The sequence below is a fragment of the Silurus meridionalis genome, chromosome 19 (genome assembly GCF_014805685.1).
Source record: "Silurus meridionalis isolate SWU-2019-XX chromosome 19, ASM1480568v1, whole genome shotgun sequence".
NCBI lineage: Eukaryota > Metazoa > Chordata > Actinopteri > Siluriformes > Siluridae > Silurus > Silurus meridionalis.
This window is the reverse complement of record NC_060902.1, coordinates 1,794,345-1,817,793: the sequence shown is the minus strand read 5'-3', so window position 1 is coordinate 1,817,793 and position 23,449 is coordinate 1,794,345. Positions and strand designations below refer to the sequence as shown.

At 38.1% G+C, this 23,449-nt stretch overlaps 2 protein-coding genes and 1 long non-coding RNA gene across 3 annotated transcripts; 1 reads left to right on the top strand and 2 right to left on the bottom strand.

Annotated features, from left to right (window-relative positions):
• Nucleotides 1-169: 169 nt before the first annotated feature.
• Nucleotides 170-5,529, bottom strand: emp3a (epithelial membrane protein 3a). The gene is made up of 5 exons (XM_046874585.1): nt 5,342-5,529; nt 4,161-4,259; nt 3,964-4,066; nt 3,723-3,863; nt 170-1,307 (listed from the first exon to the last, which is right to left on the bottom strand). The coding sequence occupies exons 2-5, from the start codon at nt 4,236-4,238 to the stop codon at nt 1,123-1,125; spliced, it is 507 nt and encodes a 168-aa protein (XP_046730541.1). The 5' UTR covers nt 4,239-4,259; nt 5,342-5,529; the 3' UTR covers nt 170-1,122.
• Nucleotides 1,316-7,245, top strand: LOC124402005. Its single transcript, XR_006928642.1, has 2 exons — nt 1,316-2,655; nt 6,264-7,245. It is a non-coding gene; the product is annotated as an uncharacterized LOC124402005 (long non-coding RNA).
• Nucleotides 7,246-8,180: 935 nt separating this feature from the next.
• Nucleotides 8,181-22,695, bottom strand: znf362a (zinc finger protein 362a). The gene is made up of 9 exons (XM_046875559.1): nt 22,534-22,695; nt 17,300-17,363; nt 16,386-16,632; nt 15,265-15,390; nt 14,024-14,366; nt 13,645-13,869; nt 11,538-11,616; nt 11,260-11,418; nt 8,181-10,435 (listed from the first exon to the last, which is right to left on the bottom strand). Exons 2-9 carry the CDS (start codon nt 17,360-17,362, stop codon nt 10,319-10,321), a joined length of 1,359 nt encoding a protein of 452 aa, XP_046731515.1. The 5' UTR covers nt 17,363; nt 22,534-22,695; the 3' UTR covers nt 8,181-10,318.
• Between the last annotated feature and the right edge of the window lie 754 nt (nt 22,696-23,449).

Genomic DNA, 23,449 nt, shown 5'->3' with positions numbered 1-23,449 from the left:
CACTCCTTTTTTCATTTACATTACAAACGAACATTGTCTGGGGATTTACATCTTTTCTGCCTAAATCCATCAAAACAGGTTCACTAGGCAAATATTTTGGTACCGATGTCTTGTGGAAAAATTTATTTGCATAACCCTAGAAAATAATGAAGAAGAAAAACACCATCCGTACCATTCAATACATTAGGTTTTTATTTCAATATCACAAAAATGTTCCTAGCTGAGACTGCGTTAATGCTGCATTTTAAAACAGTGAAGTTATATAGTACAATACATAAAACAACAACAAAAAAGACAAATCTTTTGGCAAAAAAAATCAAAGTGCTACAAAGTACAATCAATGCAAGTTTCTCTTATTAAATGTAATACTGCAACATATAAAACATGTATGTGTTAATATATTTATATAAATTACATTTATATGAATCATACAAATTGACAACAAATACAAATTTACATCAAAAATGAGCTACAAAGTTTAATATTTTGTATATTAGAAATAAGAGACATTTACCAAAAACAACCAATTTATTTCAGTCCATTTACAAAAATATCATAATATTTGATTAGTAAAAATATTTATAATACTCTAAAAATATAGTTGAAATAATCAAAGTATCATTAGAAACTTTAACTGGGAAACAGCGCCATCTATGGGAAGATGATAAAATGTATAGTCTGTAGATCTTTATAATCAATATTCTTTTAAAAATCACAAAAGATTTGGATCCAGGCGGAGAGGTAAATGTACAGTGACTATACTGACTTTTGTGTACCTAAAGCAAAATTAACCCTTGACTGGGCTTTATTAATATTTGCTTATGAAAATGCTGTCGGTCAATGATTGGAGTTTCGGCTCTTTTTTGTGAGTCGGATCAACTGATTCACATTTGACTCGAGTCGGTTTTTTGGTTCTCAATTTTTGCCTTTTGCCTTAAATGTATTTTTAACTGGAAAAGTTTCCGATCCTTTGGTGCATTTCTCTCTGTAATGAATAAAAATAAACTACAGCACAACAATACAAAAAGTAAAAGAAACAAAATACAGCTCGTATATGTGAGTCGGCCCATATAAAAGAGTCGATTAGAAGAGCCGATTCGTTCTCCAGGATGTTTGGTCGACTCAGGCTGTAGTGTGTGTTTTCTTGCGCAGGTGCACATAGAGAATCCCACTACCGAGCATCAGAGGAACACACACCCAGGCCAGGATGTAGCAGTAGCCGAAATGGCCCTGGTTCTCCCGAGGGTTCTGTAGGATCTCTTTTCTTTGGCAAGTGTAAATCAGTACTGCTGCAAACGTCGTCAGACCTGAGAGAGGAAAATCAATGAAAATGTGCTTAATTATAATTGGGTCTCTACCAAAAGAATAATAATAAAAAAAAAAACCCAAGGGGGAAGTGTGTTATTGTTCACAGCATAACAGGATATAAAAGCATTGAATTGACTAAACATTTTAAAATACACATGAACCCCACAGGGATTTATTATTTTGAGGGGGAGGCGAATGGACAGTTCCAGTTTGGACACATCTTCTGCTTCAGTGTTTTTTTCTTTATTATTATTATTTTCAACATTGTACATTAAAGACATACTATAAAAGAACACGTATGGAATTAGATAATAAACAAAAATGTGTCAACACAGAATATGATTTATATTTTAGATTGCGAAGTAGCTCCATATGCTTTGAAGCCAACTTGACAAACTCATGGCATTCTCTAATCAGGTTCATGAGAGATCGTCACCTGGAATGTTTACAGTTCACAGATGTGTCTTGTCAAGAGTTCATTCGTGACATTTCTTGCCTTTTTAATGTGCTGTCTTGTGCAGAGGAAAGGGTGAGTCAATAGTCCTATTAGTGCTACTAGACCTACTTTACAAATCCATATTATGAAACATCTCGAGGACTTTATAAGTAAGGGGGTATATTTAAAGTTCTTGAGATTTTTCGGATTGACTGACCTTCATTTCTTAAAGAAAAGATAGATCTTTTTTTCTTCACTATCTAATTGGCTATCGTGAGGACCAGGTAAAGAACAAGAATAATTCAATTCATATTCTTTTATGGTTCGGATGTTTTAATATTAATGTACATTAAAATTAAAGGGAGAAGCCATTGAAGGGAAGTGTGTCTGAAATTTTGAATGGAACTCTGTTTTCGTCTCCAAAGTTTAACGTTATTTTTTCTAAATTCTACAAACTGATATTAAATACACACTAAACAAAATCCTCATTATTATGACAGAATGACATGGGATGTTTGGTAGGTTATCATTTGCATTCTAATGCAAAATTAGAGATCATATTTTTAAAAAAATGTACCAAATCGTTTCATGTGTTTCAAATAATTCATGTCGAAATGTTTCCGCGGACGTAAATAAACGACGGACCGCACGATTATGTGGTAATTCGTGCTGAACGGAAACGGGTTATTATCCGGGAATTAGAAAATAATTTCAGTCTTGTAATTTAAATTATAACTATTTTGGATGTCTAGTGATTTCATGTTACTAGTAAATTCAAGTTTTAAATGTGTAACGCGTGTCATGATGATGTGGTTGGTTCAATTATTTTGCTAAATATCAGAACACCCCTACAATGGAGTGTACCATCTCCTAATTAAGCTGATTGTCCATGTCGCCGCAAACTGAAGCCTGTAAGTAATGTCACATAAATTAGTATCCAAATTAGTCTTTTAATTTTGATTTAATTGTATTTGCTCTTTAGTCCACTTCTGTACTTGTGTAAAGTGTTGAATATGAATATAATGCACGCTATATGCTAAGCTATTTCGCTATTTAAAGAGTCGGCTCTTTTTTTTCGAGTCGACTCTCAATGTTTACCTTAAAAGACCCGACTTTTATAAAGTTTATACAACTCTGGCTACTATTTACTGAATTCTACACGTTTTGCTAATTTTAAACAAGTTAATAATAATCTCTTTACTGTTAAATATCAAACTGGTGTAAACTCCAGCACTACTCATTTTGCCGTGTCGTCTGCGAGAGGATGAGTCGACTCTTTGCTTCGTTAGCGATGATTTTACAAGGGATTTTATTTCAGATGAATTGATATATAAAGAGAAATATCTTAAATCACTGGGCAAAAATAGCAAAAATTGTAAGCCGTTTGAGAGATAGAAGAGTCGGTTCTTTTTAAAGAGCCGAAACCATCTTTTTGGCTCACTAGAAAAGAGAAAACTCTACAATGTCTTTCTTTGACTTTGACACTAAAGAGATTTTAAAGCAAAAAAAATATTAATCATTATTATACATAGTTTTTTAATAACTATTTAATCTAAGATAGACTTTAAGAAAGATGAACGTAATGAGGCAAGATCAGCCAAAACGGTTCAGGAACCATTTATACTTTTGTGTTTTCTTTCCTGGGAATTTTCACAAAAACACACAATTAGCCTATATTTAAAATTCCCAGAAAAAATGCAGGAAAATCCTTGGGTCGTTTGAATAGGTGAATATCGATGCTTCTTCTAGAGATGATGTATGCGGGTGGTGCAGTTGTGGCTACAGTGAAAGGAGAAGAGTTATATTGTGTTTATTATATGACATTTATTCTCTGTTCTACTGCGTTTCTCTCAAATATTGATGGTGTCTTTAGATGTAGGGTCACAATGGTGGGATTAGAATGTGGATTGATTCAGGTAGGACAACACTGAAGGCCTGGGGGGGGTGAAATGCACGACTCGACACTGATATATGTTACCTGCAAAGATTTGGGAAAGCCCGCTGAAGTAAAAGAGACCTCTTCTGGACATTAAGCAGAGCTGACAAACGAACACAACGAAGGACATGGAGGAGAGGATCACAGACAGGACCATGAGCACCTGCACCGACTGCAACCAATCTGCGACATGGGAACACACATCATACCTCTGTTAGCTGACAGAAGGAGAAGTCGTCAATCGTTTCTGTTCATATCACTGAAAGAGCATGAGCATACGTACCATTCCCGGAAGCAGTAGTGCACATGAACGTGTCTGTGTTGTTGTCGTAGATGCACTTGTTCCAAAGATCCGCTTGCTCCACCTTGTCGACCGTCCACCAAGACTGGAATGAAGTGAGGGTTCGGGAGATGATTAGGTGTGTGGATCACCAGAGATAATATACCGGTGAGAAATATTTTCTCAGCACTGAAACATACCTTCTCTGTAGTGGCAATGAACACCATGGCCAGCGTGATTAAATGCAGCAGCGTCACGAACGTCAACAGACACGCCATCGTGTCTGCTTCTGTAAACTCCTGTAGACAAAGCACAAGCCACTGAGCTTTTTCTCTTTCTGATCCTGTCCCAAAACAGAGAGCAGTGAGTCGAGCCTCACGTTCCTCTTCATATCTATCTGTCTGAAGAAGCATGCCTTTAGGAGTGCCATGTAAACACTAGTGTGTGTTCTCGCTGCTTTAATCTTCAGATATATACAACAGCATGCATTATGTCAATTATCAAGTTATACAGCAGGGTTCTGAGGCAACTTCAGTCTGCACACGTGTCTGTGAAATCATTTCCCCGGTTTCAAATCCTGTTTTTTTTTTTTTTTTGCACAACTCAGCATTTTATCACATATGTGCGAAAGTAAATAAACAGCTCAGTCCCTGGTTCCATTGCGTTCTTGTCTACAAATAAATCTCACTTCCCTAGATACAGCAGTTTGATCCCAAACACCGTGAAGGTCCTTGGTGATTTTTCAAGAAGCTCGACTGGGTGGGTTTGTGTAGTAAAATCAGAGTTTAAATTTAGACTGAAGTTTGTCTTGTGCACGAGGGTGTTCCTGACAGAGCGCCCATTCAGAGTCCAAACAGCCTGAAAAGGGACTCATGACAAAGTGTAGTGCTTTACACACACACACACACACACACACACTCAAGACCATCTCAAAATTCTATGGATTCTATGGAGGTATATTCATTCTTAATAGATTCCTACTCTGTAATAATATGAGGTATTTATATATGAGACGTTTATTTATTTATTTATTTTTGCAGCAGTAGGAAGTAAGCGTCCCTCAAAGCTTTTGATAAATTAGTTTCATTAGGCTCACCTGGCACAGACTCTTGCTGTTTCTTTTACACTACATTTACAAACATTTTGTTTTCTACATCGAGGCAAAATCAGTGCTGCTATGCCCCAAAAAAACAGACCGTACCCGCCCTCTAACGACATCACAAACCACACACATGGGATGTTCCTAATGTTTAAGAAACTGTCAAAGTTCAAAACATGGAGAAAACTTGCTTTAGTTCTTTAAACTTTCCCCAAAAGGGCCTTATTTCTTTTGTCAAAAACAGACCCCAAATCCACAAAATCAGAATCAAACTGTCTTTACCTTGTAAAGCTCGAGGGAGGAAACTGGAAGTCTTCAAACTGTATCCTGCTTTCCGTACTTCTCTTCTCCTCTCCTGGTCATCACACTCTCCCTTTCTGTCCCCCTCTCTCTCTCTCTCTCTCTCTCTTTCTCCACCCCTTCTTACTCACTCTGAGTAATTCCCTTTTTTCAGAGGGGAAAAAAACCAAGAGATGTTAGAGGAATGCAGGCCTGGTTTTGTTAAAGGGAAGTTTTCACCACCCATTTCCTCCACAACCCAACTCTCTGCCTTCAGACCACATCTGCTGCTCATGAACTCAACTATAGTCTTATATATATATATATATATATATATATATATATATGAGAGAGAGAGGAGGGGAGGAAGTATTACAGCAATTTGGAACTTTGGTCACTATTTTTTGTGGTCGGATTTTTTACTTAAATAGTCTGAAAAAAGCAACAGGAAAAATTGTTGTGAAATTGTCATAATTAGCCTCCGTATATCCTTCATATCTCTTCCTGCTGGAGGAAAAGCAGACCACCCACAGAACAAAGAAACAGCCTTAAGTTCACACTCAGCAGTCTCATTCTATTATTTCCTTTTTATTCGATAAAAACACGGAGTTTAGACGTCGATCTAAACTCGAACACTTCTTGCTCACTTTTATTACACAGTAATCAGTGTCATGGGGTTTATTTGATTTATTCCACAACACAATGTTTCTATACTTGAAGTATAACACGTCATACTTTTTATGCTTTATATAGTCGTGCGTAATGTTGCTATAATTCCTTCCTGTTTTTATCTACAGTTTCCTCACAACCTCTTTTTTTTTCTCGTCTTTAATAAGATTTTAAAACTAAACTTTAATATTCAACATTACATAATGATATAATAAACTTTAATATAAGAATAACTTTATATTTCTTCTTCTTTTAGCTGCTCATGTCAGGGGTCTCACAGCAGACCATCCGTCTCCTGCCTGGTGGCTCCATCTTCAGCAGTCTTCTACCGATATACCCTATGTTCCTCCTCTCAATCATTCCTTTCTCTCCTTGTCTCCAAAACGTCCCACCTGCACGGTCCCTCTAATAACCTCGTTTCTAATCCTGTCCATCCTCATCACACCTAATTAAATTTAACTTTATCTTTGAGAAGATAAAAAAAACAGCTTGTTGTCTCCAAAAACGTATATAGAAAACCTCAGAGACTCTTCAAATGTAGGTTGAATAAGACCCCCCCCAAATAGTTGGACATTCAGGGGACTATCTGCCCTCTACCACATACTCAAGCACACCTTTGTGCAGGATTGGTAAGCGTTGCTGTGATTGACAGGAGGGACAATGCCATTCATTTTGGCGTCATCATCATCATCATCATCAGGATGCGATCTCACAACCAGGTGAAAGATTTTACTCTAAAGTGCACTGGATATTTTTGTTTGCTGTTGCTGTACATCGTGGATGACAGATAATACTGACAGATAATAGCCCAGAAATGAGATTTGTAGAATTAACCCATGAAACACAAATCTCTTAAAGGAGTGATCCTCGCTCACTTTGTGTTTCCAACTCGGTGTGTATCCCCTCCAGGGCAGCTGATATTAGAGTGAGGATGTGTGACTTTCAAACAAGTAATGATTGTGAAAGCAGAAAACGCCCTTTCGTTACTATGAAATGTGTAGGAAAATAAAATGTTGAAAAGAAAGTAAACAGCGCCACCAATCTGCAAATATAATCATTACAGGTTTTATATTCAGTGAAGAGTGAGAATTCTGTACATAAATGCAATTGCAAAGTAACAAGTTTATGTCCCATTTTTCTTGTCAGTATTGGACAAAAGCAGTGCTGTAGAGTGTTGACACCATGTCGAGCTGGAATTTTAGACCTAAATGACAATAATTAAAGTCCTGTGTTTCTCACTCCAACATACAATGTGAGTTTGGTGTAGATCTGAAAACAGAATTTTTAGTCCAGGAAAGGTAAAAAAAAAAGTTCTCAGCCCTTCTCCATATTCGCAGTGTAGATTCGGGTGGGAGGTCGACCGATGAATCAGCACGGTTTTTACCATTTTGTTTAATTAATCGCTGCAAATAAGGCTGATTATTACGCAGGCGCATCTGACGCACCAAACCACACGTGTACGTTGTGCACCTGCGTGAGGAAACGAGAGCAAGTGAGAACAAGTGTCTGTGTAATCATCTTTACTCCATTGTTTGCTTTTTGTCACTTTCTGTTTCGTTTGTTTTGGTTTTTTTCACCAAAAGGGCTGTAGGAAGGTGTAGGAGATCCTTATTTACCAGTGTTTTTTTTTTTATAACTGAAATTTTCATTTCGGGTTTTTTTTTTTTTTATCCTTAAAACACTTTCAGTTTAGTTTCAGTTTAGTTCAGGTAGATGAACTACTCAATTCTGTTTTCTGTACATAATTTACGGATTCAGATTAGAATCGATTTATCTTGTTATCTTTATTTTTAGTGTCACCGGACACTAAAACAGAGCGCACTGATTAGTCTCATCAGATACAGATGTGCTTCTTACCGTTCATCAGGCTCCACCCTCCACTCGCTCGTCCATGTGCTCGCACAAGCTACATGCATATATATACACACGGTAGTGTAAATTGCTCTGTTGTGCTAAATTATTAACTAATTACAGTATAATACCCCGAACTGATCGTCAGTCTTTAAGACTCCTGGGAAGGCTAGGCCCGGGGACTAGCTGGATTTGGAAATGATACCACATCGGTCTTGTAAAACTCAAATCTGATTGGTTGAAAGATCGTCTGTAGCGAAACCTGCGAGATCGTGCGAACGTTTGAACGCGATTTTCCATTAAATAAAACACAAAGCCTGGATGCGGATTTTTCAGATTTATTTTTCCGTATAAGTCCATTCTAAGTCTCGACTTCGCATCTTACAGCAGCCAAGACGAACTTTTCAGAGTACCACAATGCAAGACCAAAAAAAAAAAAAAAAAAATTGTAATAATAACTAGATTTTTTTTTTTATATAAAGGGGGTTAACACATAAGTATTTTATAGTTTATTTACAGAATAGTCATGCTAAGAATTAAAAAAAAAGGCATACAGTACTGAGTACAATGAGAACACCTTTATGGTAGACATATTGTGGATAAAGGTAAAAAAAAAAAAAATCAAAAAAATTAGTGATAAAATATTTAAGGCTTGACTGTATAGAAAATAATATAATGGTAATTCTTTAATACTTAGACGTGATGATGATAATGATAATACATGGAGGAGGATGACGCACTAAACATAAACGTATGTACACACACACACACACACACGAAGAGGATACGTGACTCTGTTGAGTACTGTGCAAAAGTTTTAGCCCACCTGAGCAAAAACATGTTTAAAGCTGTTCATCTGGGGAAGGAAAGATTGGGGTGGAGGGGGAACAGTTTGAAAATGAAGTGCTGGATTTAATCTCGCTTCAAGGCACTCGGGTGTTTGTACTAACCATCTAACAATACAGTAACGTTTCGTTAGTATATGTAACTAGTACAGGTTAATCGGTGAGTTATTAGATGATAATCACATGGTGCTGGATTTGAACAAATACACCAGGAACGCCTTGAAGAAACATCAGATTGTACAGTGTGGTGCAGGAAAAGGGGAAATTTTGGAAAAAGTTTTAACCACACTGTATATATGTGTATAGGGTGGCGCATATGTATTTATAATCAGTGGATCTCAAAGTGTGGGGTGTGGCCCTCTGGTGGTGAATAAACGCATGACAGGTGGGGAGTAATGAACGGCGTAATATTTTTTTGTGTTCCTCATTAATCTTCATTTATGATTTTCTTTATTTCATACACAACCACAAACAATTAGGTCTATAATGCATAATAAGTAAATTAAAACAACGTCACTTAGGGTACCGAACACAACTACACTTATCTGTTTTTGAACTGGATGCTATTTGATTTAGTGCTTTCAATAAATTCGACATTTGTGAAGTTTTCATCATTTGTGGGTCTTGAAAATCGACCTGTTCTACAACATTATATGACGAATAAAACCCAAATAAAAACACGGGACGGAGGATGTCGGCGAGAAGTCGTGTTTAAAAACGAGGTTTGATATAACGATAAAAACGATGTGGTGCAAGAGGTTTAAAACGACTCGACTTATAGCTGCTGTTCTGTTTTTTTTTTTTTTGCGTCCAGATAAAGAGCTGAGCTGAGACTTTTGCACAGTACTATAGAAAGGCAGACTCTACAGCGGAGCCTGGAATCTTTACTTTCATCTTTACACACCAGCGGCAGTGGGATTGAGGGATTATGTACACTGGAGTCAACAGACCAGCATTATTATTATTTTTTGGCACGTCATCTTATTCATTAAACCTACTACAACCTTCTGAAAAGCGTGTAGCTTCATAATAATAATAATAAAAAACTAAAAAAAAAAAAAAGTTTTACAAAAGGAATGAGTATTTGAATCTTATGCAGAAGATAGAAAATTCTCCATGTCGGACTTGGTCCGAGCTCTAAAAGGTATTCAGACGTGTTTATAACCACTGGATGTAAACGAGACAGTTTTTTAACTGCGTAACATCTAATGTCCCGTCCCCCCCGAAAAAAATAAAAAATTTAGCTGCCAAGAACTATAGCATTTTTACTGTCCAAACAATCAGACTGAATATTTCTCTTTTTTTTTTTTTTAAGCCAAAAGGCCTCAAAGTGCTGCAAACCTGTCTTTGGATGTCCCTATTATTTCCTCACTCCGCTCTCTCTGAAACTCCATGATGAGGTAGAGAAAGAGAGAAAGACAGAGTGATAGTGCGAATTAAAAAAAGAAATAATAAAAAATAAAATAATAAAAAATAAAACTAAACCAACGACAACTCCTTCAGTGCGAGTTGTGATCGACGCAGTCTACCTGGTTACCAGAAATGAAAGAATGATGAAGTGAATGAACAGACGCCACCAGGACGAGGTGATCCGAGGAGGAGGACTGGACCGGGTTCAGATGAGAGAGATGCGGATGGGGATGCTGGGAGACTCGTTCCGGGGTGGCGAGTGTTGGGTCACCAGGTGCTCCACTACTGTGTGTTTAGACATGTGCTTCATCAGATACGTCTCCTGGAAGAGTCAATTCACGAAAACAAGGTAAGTCCATGAACAAGACGACTCACTATCATAATCTTCCATTTTTTAAAGAATTATATAATGTGAATGGATTCTTGCACTTTAATACACTACATGGACAAATGTTTGGGCACGTGCTTCTTTTTGAACATCTCATTCCCAATTTCTTGTTATAACAACCTCTATTCTTCTGGGAAGATGTTCCACTAGATTTTGTGGAGATTTTTTCGAGATTCATTCAGCCACAAAGCTGTTAAAAAATCAGGTACTGGAGTAGGTCAGGAGGCAAAGATCTTCAGTAGGATAGGAGCTCTATAGAAGAGATCTTCCACCAAATCCAACCCATTTAAAGCAGATCTTCATGGAGCTGGCTTTGTGTAGAAAAAGGTCCAGCATCCGTCTTTGTTTTAACACTACGAGGAAGAACCACATGTGCTAGGAGCATCGGGTGTCTGAATACTTTTGGACACAGTGCATCTTGATTGTATTGTGGAGAGTAAATTGCTCATTTGTATCACTGAGAAATTTTTCGCCACTGCGATACAGAAACTGTTGATCTCGTGGGACCATCATGACAACCATCAAGATGACAACGAAGGTTTTAAACAGAAAGTCACACAACTCACCTGTTCACTGAATCACCAGGAGTTTCACCGTTCCTAATCCTAATCAAGATTTTTTTTGTCTCTAGCCTGCCCTCTAGTGGACATCTACTAATCTATGGTACAATAGCTAGAACCTGTTAGCAAACTATTGTAGACACTCGGCTCACATCTCCAGGCCCTGCACGTGATTAGACGTGTAGTTGTGGTACTTACGGACGTGTAGGCGCGGCCACACATGCTGCAGCAGTACGCCTTGGCATTTTTGATGGCGTGAGCGGCTAAGTGGATCTGCAGAGAGGCGGAGTCGGAGTAGGCGCGGTAGCAGTTGGAGCACTTGTAAGGCTTGTCTTTATTGTGTGACCTCTGATGAGACTGCAAGAGGATCCAGAACAACACATCATTAACACAGCACCATACATTAATATACAACAAATCAGACTCAATCTATCCACCTTTAACTAACACACACACACACACACACAGTAACATACCTGCAGGTTGGAGAGTTGTGTGAAGGCTTTATCGCAGCCCGGCTGGATGCATTTATACGGCCGATCACCCGTGTGGATTCTGTTTAGAGAAATAACACAAACATGGTGTTTATTACAAATGACTGCATTTCAATCTCAATCTGAAGTTACAGTAGAATACGTTCTGAAGATGCGTCCAGACACAGAAGATAACGTAGACATCGAGACTTCTAGACCTACCGAGTAAACATAAACAATATTATTAAAAGCCCTGAGCCCTACATCACAACCACATACCGAAAATACGATCACGTGCCAATAACGTGACAATTTCATGCAGAATAAATGATCAATTATGAAGTAAATTTATGACGCTTCTGACTGTTTTGTACAATAATTGTTTTGCAGCTGCTGTTAAGACATTTCATTAATTTAATACGTTTAATTAATGTTCAATTAATGACAATGTATTTTTGTGTTTTGTATGCAGTTGCTATGGAGACACAATCATACATTTTAGATATTTTACATATATATTGTAAAAAACGAAAATTTCCCGTGTTTGTACAAAAGCGTGTCGACTCCTGCTATAGAGGGCTGTACAGGACGCATATAATATCTACAGAAATCCTTTTTGCCTCTTCATTTTCAACATGCTGAAAAGATGGAGAAATAAATGAATATAAAAGCTTATCTGATGCAGAGGTCAGAGGAAACGGCTGTGTAAAGAATTACTCATAAAATTATTTTATAAATATATATATATATATATATATATATATATATATATATATATATATATATATATATATATATATATATATAAATTACCGTAATTTTCGGACTATAAAGTGCACCCATATATAAGCCGCACCCACTGAATTTTACAAATATTTTTATTTTTAACATAAATAAGCCGCACCTGTCTATAAGCTGCAGGTGTCTACACTAATCTACTTTACACAGAGTTTAACGAAAGACACGTTACACACGGTGTAACGGGTGAAATATGTTGCGCTTCCTTTAAGAGCAAAGCGGTATTTTGGGAACAGCGTGGCACTGCATTTTTCCGGTATTACTGCATGTGTGCAAGACCGAGGAATATGTCCTTATTATTTTCTGATGCTGATTTTTAAGTTTCTTTGACTAACCCGTAACGCTGTTGCCAAGAAAAATAAAAAAGCACGAGTTTTGGAAACCTGTCTGTGCTTATATGATTTCTGTTGTAACTGGAGTTAGTGAGCTCTCCCTTCACCCAGACTCAACACGCTACAACGGCTTGTATCTAAACAGTAGCCTACCAAGAAAGTCATAGTCACTGTCTTCCTCCTTACTTTCACAACTATTTCTCTCGGGAGTTTATCTTTTGGCATCGTCGTGCGTTTAATAAAAATGTTTTTTTTTCCAGAAGCCGTGCAGCTCAGAACACAGGTGAAGTGCGTTTTTTCATTTCCGTTCAAAATTTCATTGGTCTAATGTTTCAGTTTTTTTGGCTTGAAGTTTGTAAAACCGGGAAAAACCCAGGAAAAATTCATAAATTAGCCTCTTCGTTGTTTAAGCCACGAGGTTCAAAATATAGGAAAAAAGTAGCGGCTTATAGTCCGAAAAATACGGTATAATTATTTTTCCACCAGAACCCTGCATTTATTTATTACAATTATTATTATTAATCATTAAACTCTAATAGGTTTAATAGATTTATCATTAGGGTTTGTAATTTCCAGCATTTAATTACAATTAGACACTGGTTCCAAAGGCACATGGTCCTCAACGCTGCCTAAAGCTGTGATCATCAACATGGGCTTCAGATTGCCCTTCTGCGCCCTTCTGCCTGGGATTTGAACCTGTGACCTTCCATTCCAAAATCCAATGCCTTACCCACTGAGATCCCACCTCCTGATGGTCCACGGACCCTGATTATAGAATGTGCAGGAGAAACACATAATGAACACTTGCTTACTCGATGCTCCAAGACGTTTGATTTGCACACGATTTGACGCCTTCAAGTAAAAATCTCTGTTTTCTCCTTCGTTGTAGAAACTGCGTTTAGAACGAGCGAGCGTCTTTATTAGTCACTCGTGTCAATGTGAGCAGGATCTTTAAAAAGGAGAGCGGGGTTTTCTCTCACCTGGTGTGTTGTTGTAGGTGTGAGAGTTGGCGAAAGGATTTCTCGCAGTACGAGCAGTGATAAGGCTTCACCCCCAGGTGGATGCGTAAATGCTGCGCCAGGTATGAGGCGTTGGCGAACGACTTGGTGCAGTGAGGACATTTGTGCGGCTTGGCCTCCGTGTGAGACTTGGAGTGAATCTGCATGTCTGACTTCGAGAAGAAAGTCAGCGGACACACTTTACACCTGGGAGAACAAACACACACACATGGTCCCAACTTTGTATAAGCCCAAGCACCTGTTTTCTGTCACACATCACTACACAGGAAAAGTGTCATGATATCAGCAAATGGAGCAGGGGTGCCAAAACTTAATCCTTTCCACTTCATTAGTATTATACCTGTACGATTTGCCCTCTTTGGCCGTGATTGTTACAGACGATTGGTCGGCTCCTGAAGCCAGGATGGGGTAGGGTACAACCAGCAATGGACCGGACGCATTTTCTGCTTTGATCTTCTTACGTCCCCGCCCTCCGCTTTTCGGGGGCGGTCCCAGCAGCCCCGCCAGCCCGCCGCAGTTTTTCATAGGCTCCGCCCCCATGGCGCTGGCTAACCCTGAGAGGAGGTTTGCGGAAGGCGCTGATCCGTATCGCATGTGGCCGCCGCTGCTGGTGGAGGTGGGAGTGGCCGGGGTCATCGCCTCCGTCATGTTCTGGTTGCCAGGACGAGATGAGAGTGCGATACCTGATGATCATAAACGAGCCGTTCGATCAGTGACGTTCGCCATGAAAGAAATCCGAATTTGTTCAAATCAGAGCAATAATAGAGAATCTCACTCCATCAAATAATAATCCAATTCAGTTTTATGAGTAGAGCATTTTTAACAATAGACTTCGCCTTAAAAAACAGATTTACGGAGATAAAGAGATTTATTTCTTTACGCTTATTGTCTATAATTTTATCCCTAATGAGGAAAAACTCCCTGAGATTTCATGACTTAGAAACATTGAGGAACCAGACTTAAAAGAGAACCTCATCCTACAGATCGATCATCATTAAGGTGTGAACTGAGGTCCTGAGCTGCTGTAGCTGTAACTTTTCATATTAATTACAGCCCAAATCAATCCTTAAAAGGTCTTTAGTTGCTCAGTAACTTCATGGAACTTTAGGCTGTTAAGATGGAACCATCTCCAAGAGTTCTCTACCATCTGGAAGAGAACTCCATCCGAAGCGATGAGTAATAATAATAATAATAATGCTTAATAATTAGAGGTCGACCGATTAATCGCCAAAACTCGATGCTGGAACTATCAGCAAAAATCCATACTGGCTTCTGGTCCACTGGGTGCTGCACAGAGAGCGCTATATTATATTTCTTATTTATTTTTATTATATTTATTAATTTATACATACATATTTATTTCATTTAGCACAATTTCATGATTCTGTACTGTTTTTCTTTTTTTAAATAAAAGATCAGTACTATTTTACATGGAGTGTTATTTAATTTTTATCCAGTATCCATTTTAAAAAGTATCGGTTACCTAGCTATCGGTGAAATCGGTATCGGTCGACCTCTAACAATAAAAAATACACAATACAGAAGTGTCATACACACTATTGAATCTGTAAGCGTGGTTACCTGACAGATGGTTCGCTCTTGAAGGCTGGTCTATAATTTGTCGTAAATGCCAGTCTTCCCACAGTCCTCTGGCTTTTAAAGCCGCCTTGTCGTCCAGGTTCAAGTTTACATCACCGAGAATACGTCCTGGGGGAAACGAAAAGAGGGAAAAAGTCTAAGCTTGCAGGAATTCTTTGTTTTAATGACTTTCCTAAAACACATGGTTTTTCTGTATGTTCTTCTGGGCTTCTACCTTCATCATCATCATCTTCAAAATCCCTAAAATTGTAACCGACAAAATTCTATAATGATAAAAATGTGCAGTATATTTAGTGTTAATAATCTCAGCCACTGGTGTTAGAGATATTAATAGTTTATTAATGGTTTATATAGTTATCATAGTACTGAAAAGTCAAGCACTGCTTAAGTTTCATATTGTGTATGTTGCTGTAATAATTCAGCTTTACTTTGTAAATAAAAATAGCACAAAATTAGATGTATATAAATCAAAATCTAATGATAATAAATCTATTGAGTTTTGTGGAGAGATCGCCCCCTAGTGGCAGCAATGGTGACTTGTCATTGCTCTCTCATTATAATATTAAGATTTGATAATTGACCCTCCAGTACATATTTATTAAATATGCATTACATGCAACTTCCCTGATTAACTAACACCACCTAGCTAGCAAATTTAAAGCTAGCATGAAACCTAGCTAGTCCTGAATAACGTATTACTTGCTAATAACTTGAAAATGTTACTCAAATTCAAGTTGTATAAAGTAAGTGTCGGTTAGGAAATTAAAAAGGGTTAATAAATCACTCTGGGTGTGTAAACTAAATATACTGTAAACTAAAATATTGACTAAATATAATACTTTTCCTCTTAAGCTTTTAGTAAATATTTGTGACGACGTGAATAAATCCAATTTCAATATATAACAAAGTCTTTGAGATTTTGTAGAAGGTTTATTCTGTTATAATTTCATTCTCTAAATTAATTTTGGATAGTTTTTCTGTGCATCAATGTTTCTTTGTCTCCTTCAAACAGCTTCTGTATCAGATCCTACAGTCATCATCAGGTTATTAATATCAGCTCAGTGATGCTGCGTGATACGACAGACAAGTGACGTGTGCTTTACCTGCGACGGAGCTGGATGCAGGTCGGGCGTGCAGGGCCACGTCGGGTTGTGAGGGGCTATGAGGCGGAAGCCCAGGCATCTGCTGAAGCTTTTGCACTGCCATGGTGTGTGTCCCACCTTCGGAAGATGTCGGGGAAACCAGCAAGGGCTGCTGGGATTGGACCGAAGTCGGGGGCAGGTGTGGAGGTCTGATTTTCTCGGCCATCAACTGCTCTTTGATCTTGTTAATCAGGACAAGGTTGTCCAACTGAAAACAGGAAGTGCAGAGGACAGTTGGACAGTGTCACTTGTACTGGATAATATCAGAGAATCAGCTAAGCTACGAATGACTGCTATCTACTCTGGGTAAAACTGTATCGGGTCGTAACTGAGAGCGAGCAGCTCACTACAAAAATCCCAATGACACAAGGAGCCACATTTAATTATTAAATGAATGTTAGACAATTCTCTCACAGCGAGAGTGTTTTCTGGAAATATCTGCCTCAAAATGTAACCAATAACTTATGGCATACAAAATTGGTTTGGGTGGTGCGTCAGTAATAATGGTCCGTGGGGAAACACTGTGCTCTGTGTGGAGTTAAATGGAGTAAACGATGCACAAATAATTAGCTCAGATTTTTTTTGTATTCAAATTACTCGCTACATTTTTATTACTTGTTATAGAATGGGTGGCCATCTTGAAATTGGGTTTTTATTGTATTAAAAAAAAAGAATGTAAAACCTTCGAATGAGGCTTATGAGGTGTAATGGGAACACTAATTTAACAACAAGTGGGATTTATATACACTCATAATTGGTAAATCCACATGACCAGATTGAGATGAAAAACAAATAGTATTTATAAATATTTAACATCTGAATATTGTAACGCTTGTTATAGTGATTTTAGCCATTCATGCGATCAAGTGTCGTACCTGACCAGGCATTGCAGGAGGCGGAGGCCAGAAGTATGGGTTATTAAACCGTGGCTCGGCCATGCTGAGGAGAAAACCAACAAAACATTTTCTGTTACATTCAGTTCAACATACAGCCACGAAAGCAGTTCAATATTATCTTATTAGCATCTCCACGCATAGCCGACAATACGATACGCTACTGACACATATAAAGCAGCTACTAATTCATTACGCTGCAGTGCGACTGCAATTCAGTTCAACACAATGCGACCCAATGCAGTACAATACGATGGAAAAAAATCTGATGCTCTGCAATTCAACAGGGTACAAATAGTTAATTTTAATTCTTTGGTTCAGACAGACAGCAAATCATTACCTTACTTAAGTGTCTTCTAACGCATGACCCATTTCACAAACACGCCTGTGTGGTGCAAAACTAAACAAAAAAGAAATAAAACCAGACGTTCTTTTCTTGTTGTGTCTGCAGGAAGTTACAGCTCTACCTCTGCCATGTTAATCTGTATTCTATGTTACTTTTAGGACACGCCTCGGTCTCCGTAGTGTTGTGATACGTCGTGTTTACGTAGCAGCAGCGGTGCTGAGAGAACGCTCTCGAGAAACGTTTAGCGACGAGAAATCGATCTACATATCAAATATTGATCACAAATGGTCACATTTTAAATATATAAAGAAATCTTTTATACCGACGCAAATAATGCGTTTGTAACCAATGCACACTTTTTAAAATCGATGGATGCACCGACGCGAATCGCTGAATCTTACCATCCCTAGAAGCTACATAACAAATTTACGTTACGTAAATAAAAAAGAATGAACACTTTATTCAGTTTATAAGATGACTGTAGTTGCCCTGTGCATAAAAACATGAATCTCAATATCATATAGCCGGTTGTGGAAAAGGGACTACACTCAGGAACAATGATGATAAAACATTAATGCAGTCACTGATCCTCCAGGTACCAACATGGAGTGAGAAGAAAAGTACGTCAACTTTTCAGCTGGTTGCTTTGTGGAAATTCAGTTATCATGTCTTGTGGACTGTGTGAACAGAAAACATGTGCTTTGTAAAACAGCGTATGGGAACTAAATAAAAACTAAATTAAATCGTTCGTTTTTTGTTGCAAAACTTTAACATATTTCAATCTATCACCTCACATCAGGATGGTAAATTTAGATCCACAGATCCTGACCATAATGTTGGTGCTTCTTTTTAAACATCTCATTCCACATGGAGTCTCCATTTGCTGTTACAGTATCTCCACTTTTCTGGGAAAATGTTCCACTAGATTTTGAGGAGATTTGTAAGATTTCATTCGGCCACTTAGTAAAGCCATGTTCTGCTGTAGATAAGGTGAGGAGGTCTGGGGTGCAGTCAGCTTTCCAATACATTCATGTTTAATAGACGCTCTATAGCAGGAGATCTTCCACCATAGGAGAATGCATAGAAACACAAAAGGGACATAAATACAAGACGGAATCGAACACATGTAGCGCAGATCTTCATGGAGCAGACTTTGTGCACAGGAGCATTGTCATGCTGAACAGGTTTGGGTCTCCTATTTTAAGTGGAGGAAAAATTTCCAAAGACGTCGTGTAAAACTGTGTGCCTCCAATTTTGTGGGAACAGTTTGGTGAAGAAGTGCATATGACTGGAAAAGTCGGGTCTCTCAATACTTTTGTCAAAATAGTCTGTGCTTTTTTATTAATCATAAACTTTTCAAAAATAGGCTTTATATCCAGTTCCAGTTCTACTCCAGTGCAGTGTCTGTAGAATGTGCTGATACAGAGGCTGACGCACGTGACATTCAGATGTAAGTGACGTGATGACCGCAAAGGAAAAAAAATAACTAGTGTGACAAGCGCAGAAGGTCGGCGAGTTTTGGAAATATTCCTGCACACTACTTTGTGGAGGTTCTTCCATTCACGTCTGCATGCACACATATTGTACAGCTTAGTGAAGTGAAGCAACGCTAAAGCAATTCTGGGTAAATAGAGCCGCCGCTCCTACTCCTCCTCCCCCCATAAAGTCACGACCCTACAAACAAAACTGGCAGCACACTTCATCAGTCCTGAACGCAAACCAGCTCGTGCACAAGCTTCCGAAAAGCAAAAAAAGGCGTATGTGCGTTCGCGCAAAATCGTCGCATAACGAAAGAAAGAATTTTCCCCTTCGAGTTCAAACAGGAAGTGAAACAGACACCCATAACCACCATTAAGAAAACATTCTGCAGAAAAAAACACAAAAGTTTGGGGTTCATACGCCTGGATGGATCATCTTTATTATTTTTGGCTCGCGCAAATGAACTCCTCTGTGCAGATCCCCAAGTCGAACAGCCTTCAAACCCCGAGCACGCTGCCAAAACATGCACGGCCGAGCGTCGCAGGGCAAAGAAAAAGAATCCATAATGCATGAAAGTGATATTCCTCAAATAATCCCGTCGTGTGGAAAGATTTCTAGAAGGCCGTGTTCCTTCCCGGAGAAGAGCGACGGGTTTGAGGGAGTTATGAGGTACGATTGCAAGCTGAGCGCTGAAAATTGTTTTCCTCTGCATATTATTCACGTTTTTGTTTTCAAGCTGAATATAAGCAGATAAAAAAAGACCCTAATGAGAACGCTGGAATTACGTTTCGGTTTACTGAAGCACTGAGACTTGTGACGTCGCGGGTATGCCTACATTCGGCAACCGTCTCCAACAGTTCGCTAAATATCTACAGACAGCTGCGAGTTCGGTGACGCAAATCCGAACGATTGCACAATCCAATCCGGTAGTCAGACGTTTGGTCAGTCTGATGCTCAAAGTTTTAACCTGCGATTAGTTCACATCTTCTGCATTTTTTGTGTCTTATCCTGTCATTTACAACCTCCGGGGTGAACTGTCTGGAGGGAAGTGGTGGCTCGATCATTAACGTGTCCGACTTCTGATCAGAAAGTTGTGAATTCAAATCTCGAAAATAAAAGTCTAAAGCTGCCACTGCTGGATTTTACCTGTAATTAATATCACACGTCTGCTACAAATGTTTAGGACCTCAGTTTTCATCAACAGTTCTGCACCAATCACCGAACACCTCAGAAATGATTTGAGTTTTTCCTCTTATTCGCTTACAAACACACAGGCACTGAAGTTAGACATTCTTTTATACAGATGTTTAAACCTCTATGAAGCTGCTTTGAGACAATGTCCATTGTTAAATTCACACTACAAATAAAACAGAATTGAAATTCACTGCTGTGTCCTTGACCAAAAGCCCTTAAACCTCAACTGCTCAGTTATAGAAATCAGATCATTGTATGTCGCTCAGCAGAACGCTATAAAAGTAAATGGTGAGAACTTGAAGCTACAATAGATGCAAAAAAGCAGAGCTCGTACAAAGCCAGAATGAAAGCTAGAAAGCTGCAGTATAAAGACGCTAAAACAAAGCCGAGCACTTAACATGTAAAAAAAATCGAACACAATTTTAATGTAATTGCTGCGTAAAGAATTATAGCAGTGCCTGATAATGAGCTAATTTATTCAAATAGGAAAATCATCAGGCCACGCCCACATGCAAAATAGTTTTTTTTTTAGGAACAATACTAAAATCCAAACAAGTAATATCTCACTGTTCACTGCTATGGCAGGATTTATTTTTTTTAGAACTATGAGATCATAAGACTGAAAATAGGGGCATCATATATGTGATTTGCATATTGAACACGATCGATATTGTGATATTGCTGATCGTTATCGCAATTCTGATATCGACATCAGATGCAGCTCTAATCATATGCAATAAATTCTCAAATGCAAAGAAATTTATTATTATAAAATCGCATTATTTTCAGACTCGTTCAAGGAATTTTGCAGTAAATAAACAGTAATCGTTGGGGAAAAGATTCGCCTGTAAATAAATCTTTATATAAACGTGTTTCTATTCACATGTATGTATTTTATATATATATATAAACCATATAAAATGAAATAATGCAACCATCAGCATGCTTTATATTATTTAAGATCTGTGTATATGAGAGAGAGAGAGAGAGAGAGAGAGAGAGAGAGAGAGAGAGAGAGGTATAATTCTAGTTTTTATATTGTTATTATAGCTATATTACAATATATTATAGATTATATACTATATTATATACAGTACTTTTATAGTTTATTATTATATCTGATTGTGTGTGTGTGTTGTATGTGGTGTGTGTGTGTGTATGTGTGTATATATTCTATGCTTTGGCAATACCAATGTCCATATTTTTTATGCCAATAAAGCAACCTTTGAATCTTGAATCTAGAGTGAGAGAGAGAGAGAGAGAGAGAGAGAGAGGGAAGAGGGAGGTGCAGAGCTCCAGCATGGCCCTCCTCCACCTCTCAAATCAGAAATCCGTGTTAAAATGCAAAAGAACAAAAAAATCATGTAACGCTTTTATATCTCAGACACGATCCTCTTCATCTCCGACTCTCCTGAGCGTCACCTTCAAGTCCCTGATCAAACCCGAGATCACAACTTGGGCTTGTTAACTTTTCTCCTTTTTTGAAAGAAAAAAAAAATCTATCGGCATCCTGGAAGTTTTATTGTCGTTACATGTATCCAACGCAAAGTAACACAAAACGGATAAAAAAAAAAACCCCGAGCCTGTTTCAGAGGCTGGTGGAAACAGCGAGCTCGCGCCGCCTCTCCCACATTCTCAGACAGTTTTATTAACAAAAATTCAGACAAAAGGAAAACAAAAATGGCAGCCTGTCTTTATTTTTATAAAGGAACCAGACGCCATATTCTGCAGATCCCCTCCGAATCTGCACGCGCGATCCGTTCCTGGACACGAGACCACTTAAAGACGCCATCCGTTTATTTGCATTAAGAGCTCGGATGATTGTTTACTTAGATCTGCAGGTTTGAAAAGCCCGGCTCGAAGAGGGGGAGAAAAAAAAAAGAGAGGAAAAAAAAAAAAACAAGACACTTCCTACAACAATCATGCCGCACAAAACCGCGACGAAGAGCATGCACGCGCAAAAAACCAATTAAACGCGATAATTAATAAGCCGCTAATGAACACAGCGGCACTAAAGTGGATTCAGGAGCGGTTCTGGATCCACATGGGGGACGCTGGGCTTCAGCCATTCCTCTGTTTAGGGTTTTTTTTTTATTTGAACTTTTCCGAGCTCCGGGAGAACTCCGGATTAATCACACACATACACACAATGCGCAAAATCACGAATGCGCCACGAATGAAAGACGCACGCACTCACCCCAGGCGGATCGATCCGGACTCGGTGCGGGGTTTGTGGATGTGGAAATGATTTTTTAGATCTATATTTTAAAAGGTAAAGCTCTTCTTTCAGCTCGCATTCAGTCGGAGTTCAGACCTTCCGGGTCGCCTACTGTTCACTTCTGGGTGCTGCAGGCAGAGCGCTCACACACTCCTCATCACCACCACCACCACCATCATCATCATCATCATCATCATCATGTTATATCATATTGGGTTCAGCTCTGAAAATACTCAAACGGTAAAATATATATATCTAAATATATAATGATAAACAAATAATAATAAAGCCCCCCTCCCCCCAATTTTTTTAAATAATAAAGATAATAAAAATAAATAAAATAAATTCCTTAATGTTTTGCATTCAATACAGGACTTTTTTAATAATAATAATAATAATAATAATAATAATAATAATATCAGGTATCTCGTTAGACAAATGTTTGCATACCCCATTGACCTCTGGAGGAAGAGGCAAATTAATTACTGGCTTGAAAAAAAAAAAAAAAATACAGACTATAAATTTGTAAAAATAAAAAATTGAAAACAATTGAAAAAAGAAGCTAAATATTGGTGTGTGTGTGTGTGTGTGTGTGTGTGTGTGTGTGTGATGGATGAAAACAGATAACAGAAAAAATGCATATATATATTTATATAAATAAAAAAAGGTTTCAAATTCAATATATGTGGTTTAATTATTTTTTGCCATTTTTAGTGTGTAAGTGATAATAAAGTCTCCAATGCCCAAATATATAAACATTTATATTTCCTTCTTTCAATCATTTCACTTAAAGCCCGTATCCTCTTTCTGGATCTCATCCTGGAGTTTATAAAATTATGCTATAAAACTATATTCATGTTTTGTATTTTTTTTAGCACCTAGAAATCTCAGGGGA

Bases quoted from the DNA above. Each gene is read 5' to 3' on its own strand.
- znf362a (XM_046875559.1), bottom strand. From the start codon at position 17,362: ATGGCCGAGCCACGGTTTAATAACCCATACTTCTGGCCTCCGCCTCCT. The intron at 16,633-17,299 runs GTACGACACTTG...TCCTGTTTTCAG, and splicing joins CTCCTGCAATGCCTGGTCAG to TTGGACAACCTTGTCCTGAT. The intron at 15,391-16,385 runs GTAAAGCACACG...CGTTTCCCCCAG, and splicing joins TGCATCCAGCTCCGTCGCAG to GACGTATTCTCGGTGATGTA.
- emp3a (XM_046874585.1), bottom strand. From the start codon at position 4,238: ATGGCGTGTCTGTTGACGTTCGTGACGCTGCTGCATTTAATCACGCTG. The intron at 4,067-4,160 runs GTATGTTTCAGT...ACTTCATTCCAG, and splicing joins TCATTGCCACTACAGAGAAG to TCTTGGTGGACGGTCGACAA. The intron at 3,864-3,963 runs GTACGTATGCTC...CCCATGTCGCAG, and splicing joins CACTACTGCTTCCGGGAATG to ATTGGTTGCAGTCGGTGCAG.